The 20,026-nt window shown below is 43.4% G+C and overlaps 1 protein-coding gene across 7 annotated transcripts in view; it reads right to left on the reverse strand.

Annotated features, from left to right (window-relative positions):
• Window positions 1–20,026, reverse strand: part of IL1RAP (interleukin 1 receptor accessory protein) — a 624,106-nt gene that overhangs the window by 303,872 nt on the left and 300,208 nt on the right. For all 7 annotated transcript variants that reach the window (XM_063916460.1, XM_063916458.1, XM_063916455.1 and 4 more), the window contains one exon: window positions 8,601–8,886. In XM_063916460.1, coding sequence (XP_063772530.1) covers window positions 8,601–8,886 — 286 coding nt within the window. The remainder of the gene's footprint in view (window positions 1–8,600; window positions 8,887–20,026) is intronic.

Raw genomic sequence — 20,026 nt, forward strand, 5'->3', positions numbered from 1 at the left:
ACTAGCCAGATTTCTTTGTTTATTGGAGCCACACACTCTGAAAAATTGTCCTTTTATGTGACTGTCTGTACTTTTGCCCCATTGGTGTTGGGGTTACCCTGGTTAAGGGCCCACAATCCTCAATTTGACTGGGTCTCTGGGGAGATTCTTAGTTGGGGTACTGATTGTTTCAGGAGTTGCTTGAGCCTTCCAGTCAGGCTTTCGCAGCTAAGTTTGCCAGGATTGCCAGGATGTTATGCAGATTTTGCGGACGTGTTCTCCAAAAGAGTTGCAGAGGTACTACCTCCCCATCGCCCCTATGACTGTGCCATTAATTTGTTGCCGAATGCTAAGCTTCCCAAGAGCAGGTTGTACTCCCTGTCACGTCCTGAGACTCAGGCTATGGCAGAGTACATTCAGGAGAACTTGGCTAAGGGATTTATCAGACCTTCACAGTCTCCAGTTGGGTCGGGGTTCTTCTTCGTGGGTAAAAAGGACGGTTCATTGCGACCCTGCATCGACTTCAGGGAATTGAACCGTATCACGATTAAAAACTCATACCCACTGCCTCTCATTTCGGTCTTGTTTGACCAGCTTCGTACTGCCACCATTTTTTCTAAGATTGACCTACGCGGTGCGTACAATCTAATCCGAATAAGAGAGGGGGATGAATGGAAGACTGCCTTTAATACCCACTCAGGGCATTATGAATATTTGGTGATGCCTTTTGGGCTCTGTAATGCCCCGGCAGTCTTCCAGGACTTCATGAACGATGTGATCAGGGAATATTTGGATAGATTCTTAGTTGTATACTTAGATGACATCCTAATCTTCTCCCATTCCCTGGAGGAACATCGGAAGCATGTACGCTTAGTCCTCCAGAAACTCAGAGACCACCGGCTTGGGGCGAAGCTGGAGAAGTGCGAATTTTATGTTCAGCAAATCGCATTTCTAGGATATATTATCTCCCCAGAAGGTTTCCAAATGGAGGGTTCCAAGGTACAGGCAGTCCTGGATTGGGTGCAGCCCACTAGTTTGAAGGCGCTTCAGCGTTTTCTGGGCTTTGCAAATTTTTATAGACAATTTATCGCTGGATTTTCGTCTATAGTGGCGCCCTTGGTGGCACTCACTAAGAAAGGGGCGGATGTTGCTCACTGGTCTTGTGAGGCCAAAGCGGCTTTTGCCCGTCTCAAAAGGGCATTTGTCTCAGCCAAGGTGCTGCGACACCCAGATCCAGAGCGTCCTTTTGTGGTGGAGGTGGATGCCTCTGAGATGGGTATTGGGGCAGTGCTCTCTCAGATGGGGGTGTCTGATAATCTCCTTCATCCCTGTGCTTACTTTTCCCGTAAATTTTCGCCTGCCGAGATTAATTATGACGTGGGTAACCGGGAATTGTTGGCTATTAAGGATGCACTCGAGGTGTGGAGACACTGGCTTGAGGGGGATAAGTTTGTGGTCTCAATTCTCACCGACCATAAGAATTTGGCATATTTAGAGTCAGCGAAGCGCCTCAATGCCAGGCAGGCACGATGGGCTTTGTTTTTTGCTCGCTTTAATTTTTTGATAACATATCGCCCTGGGTCAAAAAACATCAAGGCTGATGCGCTCTCGCAGAGTTTTGCTCCAATCCAGGAGACCACCGAGGAGCCATTGCCTATTGTGTCCCCATCATGTATTAAAGTGGGCATTACCCAGGACCTCTTGTCATTAGTCCTTAGAGCACAGGAGCAGGCTCCTCCAGACCTTCCGGTAGGTGTTTTGTTTGTGCCTCCTAGGTTAAGACAGCGAGTGTTCCTGGAATTCCATGCCAAGAAGTCGGCAGGTCACCCGGGTATTGCCAGAACTCGGGAGTTGCTATCTAGGGCGATGTGGTGGCCCTCGGTGGCTAGGGATGTGGATCAGTGGGTTCGGGCATGTGACATCTGTGCCCGAAATAAGACTCCTAGTTGGGTTCCTGTTGGCCCATTACATCCACTCTCTATTCCATCTAAGCCATGGACCCACATTTCAATGGATTTTGTGGTGGACTTGCCCAAATCCTCGGGGATGACAGCCATCTGGGTTGTCGTTGACAGGTTTTCGAAGATGGCGCACTTCGTTCCATTGGTTGGGCTGCCATCGGCCAGACGCCTGTCTGAATTATTTATGCTGCATGTTTTGCGCCTCCACGGGTTGCCACTTGATGTGGTCTCTGACCGCGGATCCCAGTTTGTGGCCAAATTCTGGAGGGCATTTTGTTCCGATCTCCAGATTTCTGTCAGCTTGTCGTCAGGCTACCATCCGCAGTCTAATGGGCAGACTGAAAGGGTGAACCAGTCCTTGGAGCAGTTCCTCAGGTGTTATGTCTCCAAGTGTCAGACTGACTGGGTTGCTCATCTGTCCATGGCGGAGTTTGCCTATAACAACGCGGCTCACTCTGCTACAGGGATCTCTCCCTTCCTTTGTGTGTATGGGCATCATCCTAAGGCCAATTCTTTTGACCCCCTGGACTCCACGCCTGGTTGTTCCTCTGTGGTTTCGGTCCTTAGAGGTATTTGGAGGAAAGTGAAGAAAGCCCTTGTGTCTGTGTCATTAGTGACCAAAAGGGTTTTTGATAAGCGGAAAAGACCCTGCAGCTTCAAATTAGGAGACTTCGTCTGGTTGTCTACCAAGAATTTGAAGTTGAGACAGCCATCTCATAAGTTAGGCCCCCGGTTCATGGGTCCTTATAAGATCACTAGGGTTATCAATCCGGTGGCATTTCAGTTAGATCTACCCCGTTCTTTGGGTATCAATAAAACATTTCATTGTTCCCTTTTAAAACGGGCGATTAGTAATCCTTCTTCCAGTGGAAGACCTTCCCCTCTTCTGATACGTGGCAAGAGGGAGTTTGTTGTTGAAAGGATTCTGGACTCCAAGATGGTTCGGGGTCGGCTGTCATTTTTGGTGCACTGGAAGGGGTATGGCCCGGAGGAGCGGTCGTGGGTGCGCAGTTGTGATCTTCATGCCCCCAGACTGTTACGCTCTTTCTTCTCACAGTTCCCCGATAAACCCGGTGGTAGGGGTTCTTTGACCCCTCGTCAGAGGGGGGGGTACTGTTAGGGTCTCCTGCTCTGTGCTGCCACGTCGTCATGGCAACCGGGAGACAAGTGCTAGCGGAGTAACCTGAGCGTAGCTGATACTCCGGTTCGGGTCTTTTGCTGTGCAGTGGTTACAGGCTCTGTGCACGGCAGGGGATCCGGTGCTGGTTTTTGTGCTCACAGTCTGTGAGGTCTGAGTGGGGCGTGGACAGCACCTGCTATATAAACCCTCTTCTCAGGTTAGGCAGATGCTGCTGAATCTTTGTTGGTTAGTCAGTTCCTGAAAGCTAGCTAGTACTGTGTAAACTTTGTATTTGTTTGTTGCTTACTGCAAATAGGCCTTGGGATTTGGTATTACACTCTGCTAATCCAGACCTAGCAGTAAGACTGGAGTCAGTCGTTTAACCTGCTGGGGTTCTTTTGCTACTCTGTGAACCTAGCAAGTTTGCGGCTGTATTCTCAAGACTTGCCTGCCAAAATCCTCTCTCACTGTGCAAGGTGTTCAGGTGTCAGTTTAGTGGCAGTAAACTGAACCAGTGCACTGCAAGTGAGGACTAGGATTGTGGAGACTCTCCTTGTGTCTATTATTCCATCTCTGACCAAGGAGTTTACTGCCACACCCGTTGGTAACCCTTTAGGGTTTTGCTGTTGCCCTTAGCAACAGCATTTCGGGTTCTCTACGTATTAAATCACAACATCTCGCTTCTTTCCATCTGAGCATTCCTAATACTAGGGAGACACCCAGTTTCTTAGCCTTTGGGCTTCTCTGTTCACTTTGTGTTTATTTTGTTACCCTATCACCTTCTGTGTATGTAATGTCATATTCCCCAGTCTGTCTGTGAGTTCATTTGTTTTGCATCCCTCTCCGTTCAGACACTAGTACATTCCTGCTGGCACTGGTGTGCATAACATAACCTTCCACATATCCATCCAATCAGGCGTCGGCGCCGATCCCACATTCATTTGTACCTGCTCTGCTTCCACATAGCCTTCCTCGTCAAACATGCCGACACAAGCGTACCGACACACCACACACACAGGGGATGCTCTATTTGAGGACAGAACCCCCACAAGGCCTTTTGGAGAGACAGAGAGAGAGAGTATGCCAGCACACACCCCAGCGCTATATGACCCAGGAATTACACAGTAACTTAGTGTTTACCCAGTAGCTGCTGTATATACTGATTTTGCGCTAAATTTATGTGCCCCCCCTCTCTTTTTACCCTCTTTCTGCAGGGGAGAGCCTGGGGAGCTTCCTCTCAGTGGAGCTGTGGAGAGAAAATGGCGCTGGTGAGTGCTGAGGAAGAAGCCCCGCCACCTCAGCGGCGGGCTTCTGTCCCGCGATTTTGTGTAAAATAATGGCGGGGGCTCATGCATATATACAGTGCCCAACTGTATATATGCCCACTTTGCCAAGAGGTCTCTAATTGCTGCCCAGGGCGCCCCCCCTGCGCCCTACAATGACCGGAGTGTGTGGGTTTAATGTGGGAGCAATGGCGCACAGCTGCAGTGCTGTGCGCTACCTCATATGAAGACTGGAGTCTTCTGCCGCCGCTTTTGAAGTCTTCTTGCTTCTCACGCTGGCTTCTGGCTCTGCGAGGGGGATGGCGGCGCGGCTCTGGGATCGGATGACCAAGGGTGCGTTCCTGTGTGCGATCCCTCTGGAGCTAATGGTGTCCAGTAGCCTAAGAAGCAAGACCTATCCACAGTGAGTAGGGCTGCTTCTCTCCCCTCAGTCCCACGTAGCAGAGAGTCTGTTGCCAGCAGATCTCTCTGAAAATAAAAAAATCCTAACAAAATACTTTCTATTTAGCAAGCTCAGGAGAGCTCACTAAGGTGCACCCAGCTCGTCCGGGCACAGATTCAAACTGAGGTCTGGAGGAGGGACATAGAGGGAGGAGCCAGTGCACACCAGTATTCCTAATTCTTTCTTAAAGTGCCCTGTCTCCTGCGGAGCCCGTCTATTCCCCATGGTCCTTACGGAGTCCCCAGCATCCACTAGGACGTTAGAGAAATAATGGTAGCTCGACACTCTTATTACCTACCACGCCGTAAACTGGAGAAGGATGTGGGTCTGATGTGATACAAGCAATTGCCTCTACGGGGATCTCAATCTGTTCTTACACCGAAAGTCTGTCCACTGGGAACTCTGGCAGAAGATGTCCTTGACCGGTATACTAGACAATATATTCTTAATTTACGTTCCTTAGCTAAGGTTTGCATTGCACTGACATGGCTGGCTACTATGGACTCTGAATTTCAGGAATGGGTTTCCCTAGTTAATATCATGGTGTCCCATAAACAATATCTATATATTGCCTGAAAGGCTGACTCTTTGACCGCATATGGCAAAAGTATGCTAAAGTACCAGATGTACGATCAGACACTCCCGTATTCGGATTACCAGCTTGATTCAATGGCTAGGGCATCGGGATATCCTTAACCCATACTGTCATATCACGCATATATTTTCTCTACTTAAAATGACGGCTGTAGGTTTATTTAAAAAAACAACTGATCCACAAGCTTATAATTGGCACCTAAATCTGTGTCTACGCTGGTCTCTGCAGCATGGGCATATACCTTAAATAACATCCGGACCCTGAGTTCACAGCAGTGTCGCAGTGGTACTAATTGCAATAAGTAATAATTATTAGATTTTTATAGTGCTTTCTCCAATTGCTCTCAAGGCCTATCTTTCCATTAAATTCTCAAATGCACTGAAAATCGCAACTAAATCTGAGAGATTTTGAAAGTAGTTCAATAATCAGCAACATTTTCTGCTCACTGTCAGTGACTACATAATCATAAGTTCTGGTATACAGTGTGTAACCCATCCACCACTGCAAGAAAAATCTCCTGCCCGAAATTACACAAACCTCCTAATCGCACACATTCTTAATAAATGAAGCAATTAAACAAAAATAATCTATACAGTTTAATTTCTAGGACTAAAGCATTCAATTAAATTGTAGCAATAATCATTAAAAATAAAAATACATATTGCTATACTTCGCTCACATGCTGGATAAGTGTACTGCATTCAAATCCTGCAAATGCACAGAACTGACACATCTGATTTTACTTTATATTTCTAAAGGGTAGATTAAAGAAATAAATTGCACCACATTGCTGTACAATATAAGTTCATGTAGTAATTGCTTTGTGGCAGATCCGGAAGGCCCTACACAAGGTTAGGGTACCAGAGTTTAGGATGCAGCTATACCACTATTGCAGCAGAGCAAATAATAAGGGTAAGGGCCCGTACACACGGTGAGATTCGGGCTATGCCCGATTCTCACTATGCGACAGGGGCTAGGTCGGCACTTAGTCAGTATCGCAAGCACACTCAGTATGTGCTTGCGATACTGACTATGTGCGATTTTGGCTGTCAATTTTGACTCTCTCTTCTATAGAGATAGTCAAAATTTACTTGCCTGCATAGTCTATCTATTCTTACGATGCCGATCGCGCATCGGCATCGAAACGGGATCTCAAGGTGACTTTCACCTTGCGATCTGCACTAACTTGTCTTACGAGTTTGACTATATAGTCAGAATCGTTAGAAAAAAATCTCACCGTGTGTACACACCCTTAGATTTACTATATTGTGATTTCAGGTCAAATGTCTCAACGGAATGCAGTTAATATCCCAACTGTCGTGATACCAGCGTTCAGGAGACCAACGCAGAAATCCCAACATCCAGTGAAATGCAGCCGGACAGAATCCCAACAAAACGCGGGTTATTCCCCTCTCGGTTGGTGGATCCACACCACCAACCAAGTGGAAATATAACCTGTGGCGAGCGAAGAGAGCCACCGTGCCCGAAGCGTGACGAGTGAAGCGAGGTTAGGGTGCCACAGTTTAGGATGCAGCTATGGGACTCGCTGCCAGGATACAAACAGACGGGATGCCACTGTCTGTATAGTGACAGCCAGCATCCCGTCTGCTGGGATATCATATGTATTCCGTATCAACACCTTTAGAGGATACATTCATCATCCCAGCCTGTCCAGAACAATGCAAAGACTTAGTCATACCTCCCAACTGTCCCGATTTTCGCGGGACAGTCCCTTTTTGTTTGGGACTGTCCCACCTGCGGGCCACAGTGTCCCACGGTGGAGGGGGGTGGGGGGGGGGGGGAGGGGGCAGTTGGGAGGCCCCTGTAGTCACTGCTCTGCCTAGCAGAGCAGCGGTGAATAGATGCTATGTGCATGCACACAGCGTCTATTCACTAAAGACAGAGGGACAATGGCATGCCGGCAGCTCAGAGTGCTGGCCACGACTCCATAGTGATGAAAAATGGGGGCGTGGCTCACGATCGCGGGACTCCCATGATGCCACGCCACCTTTTCCATCGACCAGACCCCCTTTTTGGTCCAGTGCGGAGTCCCTCCTAGGCATCTGGAAATGGTGGGAGGTACGACTTAGTGGAAATATCATAATTTATAGAATAGAAAAAACAAACCTTTTAGTTTTAGAACTGTTACTATGAGCATACTAATTAATTCTTACAAAACTCAATGCAATGCTAAGTAGCCTGAAACTTGATAATTAAATGCAAAAAGTTCTGTGGCCCATTAAATCTTAAAACTGTAGAAAAAATAATGGAAAAGAGGGCTGCAAATTAACACAGAAACAACCCAAGGTGGTCAATATGGTCCTGCTGTGAGCAAATCAAATAACTGCTGCATCGTAGGTGGGCCCAGTGAGTGCTGCACTGTATCCTGGTTAAACGTAGCATATTAGTGTAATGTTTGTTAAATAGGGGGTTGGAACAATAATAATAATAATAATAATAATAATAATAATAATAATAATAATAATAATAATAATAAAAGGGCCTAATTCAGCATGGATTTTTTGGGGCGATTTTAGCATTTCTGCACATGCGCGCACACCGCAGTCTAAGTCCCGGCGGGAGGTGGTGACGGTGGCGTCAATGCCGCGTTTTATAGGCGCTGACGCATCGTTCAGGGGGTGTGATCCGGACAACGTCACACAGCCTGTGCCACCCAAATCATGGCTGCCCGCCATAGGCTGGGGGCTACCCTTAGCGAAGCGTTCTCATGTTAGTGGAGGAGGGAGGACCCAGCATGCGGGGTAGATTTTCCATGTGTGGGGTGTCCTTCCGCATGCAACTAGAGTTGTCAGCCCGCATGCTGAATTAAACTTTAAGTTTCCTGCATTGTTATATGCACATTGCGTTTTTAAAAGGTAGTTGCTGCTGTTGTGTACGTTCATATAAACAGTACCATAATGTAACAGAATTAGTCATTGGCCAAAACAGTACAGCATATTGTTTTAAGAAAAGATCGGATGTCGTTTTAGCAGTAACCCTAAGCTATGATATTCTTTCACAAACTATTTGATGAAAACGTAGAACTACAGTAAAACGAAAAACTTTTTTAAAGCCAAAATAAAGATGACTTTAAGAGGTACATAATATTTGCATAAACTTTTTTTTCCTTCCAAATAATATAAATCAGTGGCTAAGTCTACTGTATTTGTAGACAAATGTCTATGTCTTTAGGTTGGCATATGTCCGCTGGACAACTTACCTCAACATGCAAGTGTAATTCCCTGTGTCATTGAGAATAACTGGCCGAAACCAGAGTATGTCCTTATCTTTGCTGATCCTGTTATCTGGAAGACGAATGTTTATTGGCTCTTCAAGATCCTTCCCTTGGCCTGTCCAATACCACATTAATGTAAGGCCTGCCGAATGTGCCGTACTATAATTATGTTTCAGGTAGTCCTCAAAGACAGGGCATCTTGTGCGGACAGGTTCTCCATCGTAAACTTGGGTCAGCTTCCTGGTGTCAACCCCCCAGTCATCACACCGCTCTAGAAAACAAATTAATGACTGTCAGCATTCTCTTTCTCTAATTATTTTACAAACTTCTACATGCACATGAATTTTAAGTAAACAAGCTACAAGTACATATGTGTCCTTATACACCTATCCCTTCTGTGCCATACAGCACAAGATGCCTGGCGCGATTCCCAAGATGAATACTTTTTCCTCTATTTTCCTACTTATTTTCCTGTTACCTTTTCATCAGTTTTACATCGTAGTTCACAAATAGTGTACTAGGTATGTAGGATTATTTTTGTAGCAAAGGAATTGGTATAAATTTGCAGATCATGCATCATGATGCATGGCAAGGTCACTTGTATTGGGCCAGTCATTTGCCTATTAACCTGGATTGTACACTTTTCTCAACTTTCCTACTTTTTCCTTAATTTTGCATCATAGACTGCAAATAGTTTACTAGGTATTTAGGATTAGTGTTTTGGTGCGGCTAGCTAGTAAAGTCACGGTGGTGTGACAAACAGGGCTATTTGGAGAGATTTAATAGGTGTATAAGAGGATAAGTATGATAGGATAGGATAATAGGTGTAATATGATAGGTGTATGTGGGTATATCTGTATTCTGCATCCCAAATACACCCAAAACACACGATACTCAATGATCAAATACAGATGTGTGAATAGAATAGCTATAAGTGACATTAGAAATAATTTAAAAATAAAAAATTAATTGCATTGAAAATAAAAAAAATTATGTAAATAAATTAATATTTGATATGTAAAAATATGGATGTGTGTATTTATATTACATTAAAAAAAATCCATTAATCAATTTGATGGATAGACTAATAAATACACTTAGAGATATGCAACTCCAATATACCATACTTGTAAGTTGTTGTAACTTATTGCCCTTTTAGAATTTATTGATAACTCCCATCGATATTTATAGAGATGCAGTGAGGGTCATTAATGACTCCGTAGCATTGGAAAAGATGCTGTAATACAGTAGTTGCTTGATCATCACAAACTGTAATTACAAACCATGTATTGATTTGCTGAATGATTTGTGGACCTAGCTAGAAGAGGGAGATCATCTGCTCTTTAGGGTGACACATGCTTAACCACTTAACTGGCTAATATTTTGTCCAAAAATGTCCCCAAAATTGATAATTTTTATCATCAGATTATGGGGTATATTCAATTGAAGTCGAAAGCTGCCGTCTGTCGAAAAGACGTCCGTTTTCGACTTTATTAGGTCGGAAGGGGTTCCGACCTATTCAATCTAACCCCAAATTATTCGAAAAGTGAGGAATTCGACTTGTCGGAAAGCACGTGGATCGGCGGAATAGCTGCCGATCCACGTGTTTGTGTCGAAAAAGGGGCCAAAACCGACAATCTCAATTCAACTTTACAAAAAGTCGAAGTGAGATGCGGGAGCAGAGACCAGGAGAGTCGCTGGCAGACGGAGAACAGCGCCGGAGGATGTGTCACAGCCGCAGCTCACAGCACCATCCGCCCAGCTCCAACAAGCGAGACCTCGCTTGCTGGAGCCGGGTGGACACTGCCGCGAGCGACGGCTGTGATGCGGGGATGGGGAGAGGAGGGACGGGTAGAGGCAGAGAGACGGGTCGGGGGGGGGGGGGGGGGGAGACGGGGGAGAGCTGCGAGCAGACGGGGGAGAGTGGCTCTATAGCCGCTGCTCTCCCCCATCTGCCCGCGGCTCTCCCCTGTCTCAGCTCCCGCATCTCAATTCGACTTTTTTTAAAGTCGAATTGAGATGACATTGAATAGCCCAGGTCGGATCCATTCCGACAAATGAATGTCGGAATGGATCAGACTTCAATTGAATATACGCCTATGTAATAATAGTTATTTGAACCAGGTTCAGTATACTTTTATTAACAAATATGCAGATTTGTTAATAAAATTGTAATGAATAAGGTTTAAATAGCTTTTACACAATCAGATAATTTAAGATAATAAAATCAAGAATTTTTGGGCCATTTTTGAAGAAATTTGTTTTATATAGTTAAAAACAACAACAACTTTGTTTCAACTCTATAAAACATTTTACTACACCTCTTTCAGGATTGTAAGAAGACCATCTAGCAGCAGGGAGCAATCTGGGAGATAGGGCAGGAGAAGGTTGAGTTGCAGCCCATGCTGGTGGTTTATCCTATTCAGACAGCCCATCACAACTGCCCCCATGACAGTGACTGTAAACCTGATTAAACAGTTCTGATCATTTGTGCACGTATAAGTATAAAGCAGAAGAGGGTCTCTGTTTACCATGTATGATATGTTTTCCTGCTTCAAATTAGCCTAACATGCTAGCCATTCCCCCTTTGGGGGAGGAGCACCACTACACAGGCATGTTCTGATGCCTTGGCTTCACACTACTGCTCTCCTCTATACCACAAATTTACACCACCCTGAGTATGACTGAACTGCAAACATATGTACTTTTCCAGCCTAATTAAAAGCAAGATCTTTGCTTGGTCGACGGGCACATGCTTCACAATCTTCATAAATAAATGCTACTTGAAATGCCTGCTGACTTTCATGAGATATATGAAATGTTAGCATAGATATATGAAGAGCTGGCATAGAGCACTTTTCTCACTCTCGAGCTGTCATGCATCCAGTCTAATCCAGATGCCAACAGCTCAGTGATAAATTTCTCCCTGACACACTGCAATATAAACAATAAGATTCTAGTTATTATCGCCTCCTATCACCACAATGCGCATATTTAATTGCTACAATGTGAAAAAATAGATATATACTGTCTGTATTCAGGGACGGGTTAAGGCCCACATGGGCCTGGAGCTGAAAATGTTCAAGGGCCTACTGTGAGATGCAGATGAGCTGTGATTAATGTGGGTGGGACCAGAGCCACGTGGGTGTGTACACCTCCCACACTATCAGCTCCACTGTTTCCCTAAGTATATAAAAATACAAAAATTGCATAAATTTCTGAGAAAACTAGAAAACTATTGTAATAATTATGAATTATGTCTGACTGTATGGCCATCATCGTTATGATGGGCCTATTTTTATGTGGAGGCCTGGAGCTCGAGCTCCATTTGCCCCATTGTTAATCTGGCCCTGCCTATATTATCAACAGAAAAATTGCGGAGGCAGCTGATCCTCACTCAAGTGCCCAGGTATTACTTGCAATCGGTAACCATAGGTTTACACTTCATTGATCCAGTCTCCACAGTTGTTTACAGATGCAAAGTAACATAAAGCCTATATTTGAACTTTCAGTTCCTGTTCCAATGATTTAAACAAAAACAAACAAAAAAAATCAATAAAAAAGTATTAGGACGATTCTCCGTGATGCACGGGACAGCTACACAAATTCAAACGACATACTTCTCCAAAATACCAAGATTTTAGTGGGTCTTAAGTTATAGGGTAAGGCATTGCTACTAAGCAATATGTTTTCATATAAGAACAATTTCTTAAAAGACTAATTTAAAAGGAAAAAAGAAAAAGAAAAGCGTGTGATGCACGGGACTTTATGTTCACTTTCTGGAGAATCACCCATTAAGACGTTTTAGTTATTTTACTAGTACAATGTAACACATTACAACATTAAAGCTGCATACACACGGTACGATTTGAACTACTAATATGGACTATAGTGTCCAGGGATGGGGAACCTTCAGTCCTCCAGCTGTTGAACTACACATCCCAGCATGCCCTGCAACAGTTTTAGCATGGTCAAATGGCAAAACTGTAGCAAGGCATGCTGGTATGTGTAGTTCAACAACAGCTGGAGAGCCAAAGGTTCCCCACCCCTGATATAGTCTACATTGGAAGAAACATAGTACATATCACACCATGTGTATACAGCTTGCGATGCAACCTCCTGTGGGTTCAGTATAGTAAGAAAAAATAGACTGCAGACAAGTCCATTTTGACTAGAAAGTGTACAATCTAGTTTCTCGTACAGGTATAATCAAAATTGTACAGTCAAAATTGAACCGTGTGTATAGTCAATGTCTGTGGTTCTGGGCTCCAGGCAGTTCAAAAGGGAAATCGCATAGTCAAAATCAGCCAGTCAAAATCAGCCATAGTCAAAATCGCACCGTGTGTATGCACCTTAAAAGTGATTTATGCTAAGAATAATGAATTTTTAATTATTAATGTTTTATAAAATTGTGTAAACAGAACATGTATTTACAGTACAACTGATAAATAGACTTCATCAAGTCAAGACAAGTATAGGAATTCAATTGAGGGCAAGCAGAACTGCCCAGCAGTTGGCTCTCGGACGCTCAAAGTGTTTGTTACGTTATAGGGTAGCAAGCACTTTGGAGCGATTTGTGTCGCGAATCAGCCAGGGAATGGGTGTGAGTTGGGCTGCCATTACAATTGTTTAAACACTGCAGCAATGGCAATTCACACCCTTTGCCCTGAATTTAATTCTCCCTAAGAGCTCAGATTTGGTGACTGGGAAGGTAATGCACTGGGATAAGTGACCAGCTCATCAAACCACTGCAGATGGTTGAACAGTCATCCTGGAAGACTTCCCATTCCAGTCAGGTAAAAAGTGTTGCAAGATTAACTAATCACTATGAACAATTAAGCAACAATTAGTTTTTACCTTACAGTCAAAGTGAATTGCTTCACCTAAACAATGTCAGAAAAACTGGAGAAAGCCCATTCAGAGACAGGAAATGGTTACACATTCTGGGCCTGATTCCGAGTTGAGACTTAAGCAAAAAAAAAAAAAAAAAAAAGAAGAGCTACAGGTAGTAACTGTGTACCTGGACAAACCATGGGGGTCATTCCGAGTTGTTCGCTCGTTATTTTTTTGTCGCAACGGAGCGATTAGTCGCTAATGCGCATGCGCAATGTCCGCAGTGCGACTGCGCCAAGTAAATTTGCTATGCAGTTAGGTATTTTACTCACGGCATTACGAGGTTTTTTCTTCGTTCTGGTGATCGTAATGTGATTGACAGGAAGTGGGTGTTTCTGGGCGGAAACAGGCCGTTTTATGGGTGTGTGTGAAAAAACGCTACCGTTTCTGGGAAAAACGCGGGAGTGGCTGGAGAAACGGAGGAGTGTCTGGCCGAACGCTGGGTGTGTTTGTGACGTCAAACCAGGAACGAAACTGACTGAACTGATCGCAGATGCCAAGTAAGTGTGGAGCTACTCAGAAACTGCTAAGAAGTGTCTATTCGCAATTTTGCTAATCTTTCGTTCGCAATTTTGATAAGCTAAGATTCACTCCCAGTAGGCGGCGGCTTAGCGTGTGCAAAGCTGCTAAAAGCAGCTTGCGAGCGAACAACTCGGAATGAGGGCCCATGTTGCTTGTTTTGTATGCAGTCTATATACTGGCGACTTTTTTATGTAGCCCACGAATACTGGGCAACTTTTATTTTTTATACTGCAATTTAGATTTGAGTTGGAGCACACCCCTCTCAAATATTACTCTCTCTGCACGTTACATCAGCCCCACTGCAGTGTTACATGGTTTTGCCAAGGTTCACAGTTACTTCCTCTTCTTTGCTCTACTCATTACTAAGAATCAGGGCCATTGAGAATTCTTTACTTGAGTTTGTGTGTTACGTCTTCCCCCCCCCCCCCCCCCCAAACATGCTCAGTGGTAATAAGGACTGTAAACTGTAATAATATTTAGTTTTATGGGAAAAAAACAAAGCAAAAACACATTTAGCAATTATTTAAAAAAACAAAAGAAATCTTTTCTAGACTGTTTATAAGTCGAGTTAGCAGAATGAGGTCTCAGGACTGACAATTATTACACTCTACTGTGCCACATTGACAGGTTTCCATTATCCAAATCTCTCAGTGACTGAGAGAGACAGAAAAAATACAGCACTTTATTTGGAAGTGTCATGAACTGATCATTCATCAGACTATGATAATATCGCGCTGCTAAACCTCTTGGCGTCACATTTAAACCATTTACTTAATCTGTAGCACAGTTGCACAATTATCAATAGGACAGGCTGGATGTCAATGACAAAGCTAATGATCACATAAATGTCACTTTGCTTCTCTAGGTGGTATTTTCACACATACTGTAAGGATGCAGTGCTATCTAGCCTTGTAAAAAACAGTTCTATTCCTTGCAATTTAGCTAGCATTCCTGCTATATTAGGCATCACCAAGCTTTTGCCAGAGAGAACCAATGAATTATTTTCTCCAGCAGAGTCCCTTTAGTGTATATAGAAAAGCCCTAATTCAGATTAAAACACGTGTTCGCTGGAGAAAGGGCTCATCTCACATTAATAAAGAGAACTATGTAACTCTACTTCCATTCATTCTTTAAATTAACCGTACCATGGAGACCTTTTTCTAGGGAAATAACTACTGAATCTGTCCATGTAATCTACTCTGTTAAACAGTAAATGCCACATGCACAAGAGAAGGTACCAATTCTCATTTACTGAAAACCATAATCAAATTTTTTTTAATCAATGTTGGGCACAATAGAATTCGGTAAACAGCTTCAATCATTCTTAAACTATAAGCAACTGCTGAGATCTTTTTCTATTCCACCCTTACCAATATCATAAGTAGCTAAATGTACAGTTCTAGTCAACATCGTTGGCACCCTTGAATTTTAAGTACAACCTGTACAATATCTTTATAAATAAACAGAAACGCACTAACTTCACATCACAATATTTTGATAGGATGTCCAAAGTAGTAAACCAAAATTATAATTTTTTACAACTTACGTCGAGATTCAAATGTTATCGCCGCCTACCTCCCATCTAAGTGACAGGAGATCACAGGGGGCCATATTCAAATGTCCCCCATTTTCGCGCTGATCATGACCATAGCAGTCGGATTTTGTCGCGTACAGCGGTTAGGGGGGGTATTCAACTCCTGTCCCTGACGGAGAGGATCAGACAGTTCCTTATTCAATCGTAAGCGTTTTCAATTACTTTTGTACTGTTTTCGACATGCCAATCCGTCTTTTTTTAAAGTCGAATTGGCATGGGCAAAAACAGGACAAAAAAAAAAAAAACTGTCCTACCTGCAGCAGGGATTGCTGTGGCCTGTGTGTCTCCCCTCCCTGGATTGCCGGTGGTGATGATATGCTACCTCCGGGGGTTCAGATGCGGCCACGGCTCTGATGCTTCTGATGGGCCTGCGCTCTCTCCCTTCTGCCGTCCCGCTTGGAGACCTGCTTTCATACCAGGATTTTGTCTGCCTCAGACACCCTCCTGGTTGGTCACTTGCCGGGCCCCACAAGAACTTGGGATTTGAGCTCCAGAGTTGATAGACAATGTAGATTCGACTTGATTACAAGTCGAATCTGCATCAGCAGCAAACTCTCGAAAACAGCCGCATTTTTGTCAAAAAACACATGGATCGACGAGTAACCGTTGAAAAAAACATCACTTTCATTGAATAGTTCAAATGCATATTCGACCTAAAAACTGTTGAAAAGTGCAGTTTTTCTGACTGTCGGAAAAATCGGCACCAATTGATTACCCCCCTAAACCTGACTAAACTATTGGGCGCAACACGAAAAGTCCCGTTTGGGCGCCCAAAGGGGTCACTTTTTGCGCATTTCAGCTCGCCACCATCAGGGGGTGGTGAGCTGAAATGCTGATGTTGAGCCAGTCAGCAGCAACATTTCAATAGCTGCCGGCGGAAGCAATCGCGGGGGCGGGAGTGGGCGGCATGATTTGAATCTCGCCTTTAGTGTAGGTTACAGGTATGTCCAATACAAAAATAAAAAATATGACCTGAACAGTACTAAAAAGGCACAATTCCTTAATATTTGGTTGTACACCCTTTGGCAATATCAACTGCCTCCAAACATTTGCACCTGTCTGCTAGCAGTCTCTCTAATGCTTCCATTGCAATGTAAGTTTAAGTTGGAACAGCGATGCCAAGGAGCCATATTTATCACGATTTGTGAAAGATTAGCGCATAAGCTATAGGACAGTGGCGTGCAGTCAGGGTGGGCACAGTCTCACCTGTCTTACTCCAGAGCTTTGACTATAAAAATCATTAGAATAATACAGGTTGAGTATCCCATATCCAAAATGCTTGCGACCAGAAGTATTATGGATATCGGATTTTTCTGTATTTTGGAATAATGACATAACATAATGAGATATCATGGCGATGGGACCTAAGTCTAAGCACAGAATGCATTTATGCTTCATATACACCTTATACAGGGTTGGGTAAGCGTGACCAGCGGTCAGGAGACAGCCGGGATCCTGGCATCGATATGGCCGGCAGGGGTGGTGGTGGGGGGAGGGGGGGGGGGGGGGAAGGCGAGCGCTGGTACTATTCCCACTCTATGGGTGTTGAGAATAGTCCCTGCTAGTCAGCATGCGACTGTTGGGACTCTAAGGGAGCGGGATGTAGGGGGAGTCATTGTGACCGGCGGACTCCTGACCGCTGGTCACATAACTACATTCCCTTATACACACACAACCTGAAGGTAATTTTAGCCAATATTTTTAATAGCTTTGTACATTAAACAAAGTTTGTGTACATACACACAATCCATTTCATATACAGGAAATAGCGCACAATCCTATTCCAATAAGTATGAGTACTCACAGTGAGTGTGGTACGCAGAATCTGTACAAACCGTATGTCACACAAAAAAGATACCTTTATGTGTATTTCTTCTGCACTCTGTGAGTTATGGTACGCAACTAAATCTACATACTCTTGGGTGGAGGGTTAGTCACTACCCACAAAGAAACTGCTATATATACTGCACAGATTGTCTATTCACTGTGAGTGGGGTACGCTTACCTAAACACTCCAACGTTCTTTTTACATATTATTCCCATTTTAAAAATAACACTACACATTGGATTTTATTTTGTCTACTTTTTACACATGGTACACATATGCTGTGAAAACTCTGAAGAAAGAACATACCCTACAGAGGTGTACTAAAAGAAACCCAGATAGGAGTAGAAAGTCTGCTATCCCAGTGAGTGTGGTATGCAAAATTACAGCTAAACCAACATTTAAAAGATACCTTGATGTGCACTGTCTTTCCACTGTTTGATGTGAGTGATGGTACGTCATTGTACGTGAAAACTTTTGGTGAAGGGTTCATCATTTTGTAAAAAGAAACCTTTATGCACACAGAACCACTCTTGATTGTGAGTGGGGTACGCTTGATTGTCTAGAAAATTATTCTTTCATCACAGTCATCCGTTTCACAAAAACAATATTACACCATTTTTTTAAATAATTTTTTTCACGTTATATGGACATTGGGAACGAGTGAAGAACGTAAAAAGTACACAGAAATCAAGAATCGACATCAAACGAATGTATTGACTTTCTTTTCCTTTCCTTTCCTATATATGATGTATATATCCTAGATGGTTAGCGCCCATAACCGTGCCATCTCTTCATACCACACTTTGTAACTTTTGAAGAGGAGGCACTTCATGTGGGCTGCTGTGGCGCACATTTCTAAGAGTATATCAAATAACCTTTTTCTTAGTCTGGAGAAGACACTCATCAAACTTGAGACAGCTGGAGCAGATTGCTCAGGAAGAATACTGTAGGTCAAAGTGTTGATAAATGCAGAAATCTAATTGAAAGCTACATAAATAACTTTATTGCAGTGATTGCCTCTAACAGTTGTGCAACAAAACATTCGGTTAAGGACCCCATCACGTTTGCCCATTTAATTTTCATTTGTTTCGTTTAAAATATTCTGCTGAATCAAAAATCAAATGCAGTCTGATTTCTATTAAATATCAAATAAACAATGATGGATACCAATTTTTTAAAAGAAAAATATGGGTTATTTTTTTTCGTGGCAGGATACCAACAAATTTGACCACGTCAAAATGTTAATACATTAGTTATCTATCTGTCCAATACCAACAGTTCGTAACCCCTCCCCCCCAAAAAAAAACTAACAAACAAACAAACAGTAGACAGACACATTTCTGCAATCACAGAAAAGTGTCACAACTATTGCTGGTATAATATGGATGTTGACCATACTAGAAGAATTTGTGTATACCCAGGGCAGATTTTTTTTTTTTTTTTGAGAGGTAATTTTATTAAGGTAATGGAAGAGAATGCAAGGACATATGTAAACACAACATATCAGTAGCAGGGTTCTTAGAGAAACATACTATATAGAAAACGGAGTATAAAAATAACAGCAAAATATGTAGCTGTGTAGGAGATACAGTATCTAAGTTTTAAATGGATGGAGGGAAGAGAGGAAAGAGAGAGAGGAAAGGAAGTAGGGGTTCTGTTAGTCAAGGAGAGAAAGGGGAACCTGTTGGCGGTTGCTATGTATAACAAAGCACTAAGGATTATGTTTGCTAGACTCATTATAGGAAATCTAAGGAGACCAGATTCCTGAAAATGTATGTGGACGTTTGTGCAAGTAGCTAGTGATATGTTCAAGATGATAGGCGTGCCAAATTGAGGCATGTAGGGCAGAGAACAATGGGAGGTCAACCTTCTTCCAACAAGCCGCGACGGAGCAATTTGCCGTATTGAGGATGTGTCAGATGAAAGTAAAAAAGTTTTTGTCACAATTGGGGATAGGGCGTGGTAGCAGGGTGTATGAGAGGCAGGGTGGGAGTGTGATGCCTATGAGGGAAAGGATGAAAAGATAAACCATGGCCCAAAATCTCTTTATTTTTAGTCAGTGCCACCAAATGTGCGCAAAGGTACCCTCCTCTCCACAGCCTCTCCAACATCTATTCGATGCCTGAGGAAATATAGTTCGAAGGCGGGAAGGTACTAAATATAATCGGTATAGATGCTTAATAGTGTTTTCTCGAATCCTGACACAAATAGATGACTTAGCAACAAATTCTCGAATTTTGACCCACTCCGGCGGCTCCAGAGTCTCCCCAAAGTCCTTCTCCCAGGCCAACTTGTGAAGTTCTTTGGAAGGCTGATTAAGGGCAATCAAAAAAGACTATAGGCGGAGACAAAATGTTTCTGAAGGAGTATAGGTTGGACAAAACAGAGTACCAAAAGTCGAGGTATAGAGGTGGCAGATTTGGAGATATCGGTGGAAGCATCTGTCAGGGAGGCCGAATCTATCTAGAAGAGTGGAATACTCAGGAAAAGCCCACAGAGGAGCAATATCTTGGAGAAATTTTATATTGTGAGAGGTCCAGTAAACAAAGGGTTTGGGATCGAGGCCAGGAAAGA

The sequence above is a fragment of the Pseudophryne corroboree genome, chromosome 4 (assembly GCF_028390025.1).
Source record: "Pseudophryne corroboree isolate aPseCor3 chromosome 4, aPseCor3.hap2, whole genome shotgun sequence".
Classification (NCBI taxonomy): Eukaryota; Metazoa; Chordata; class Amphibia; order Anura; family Myobatrachidae; genus Pseudophryne; species Pseudophryne corroboree.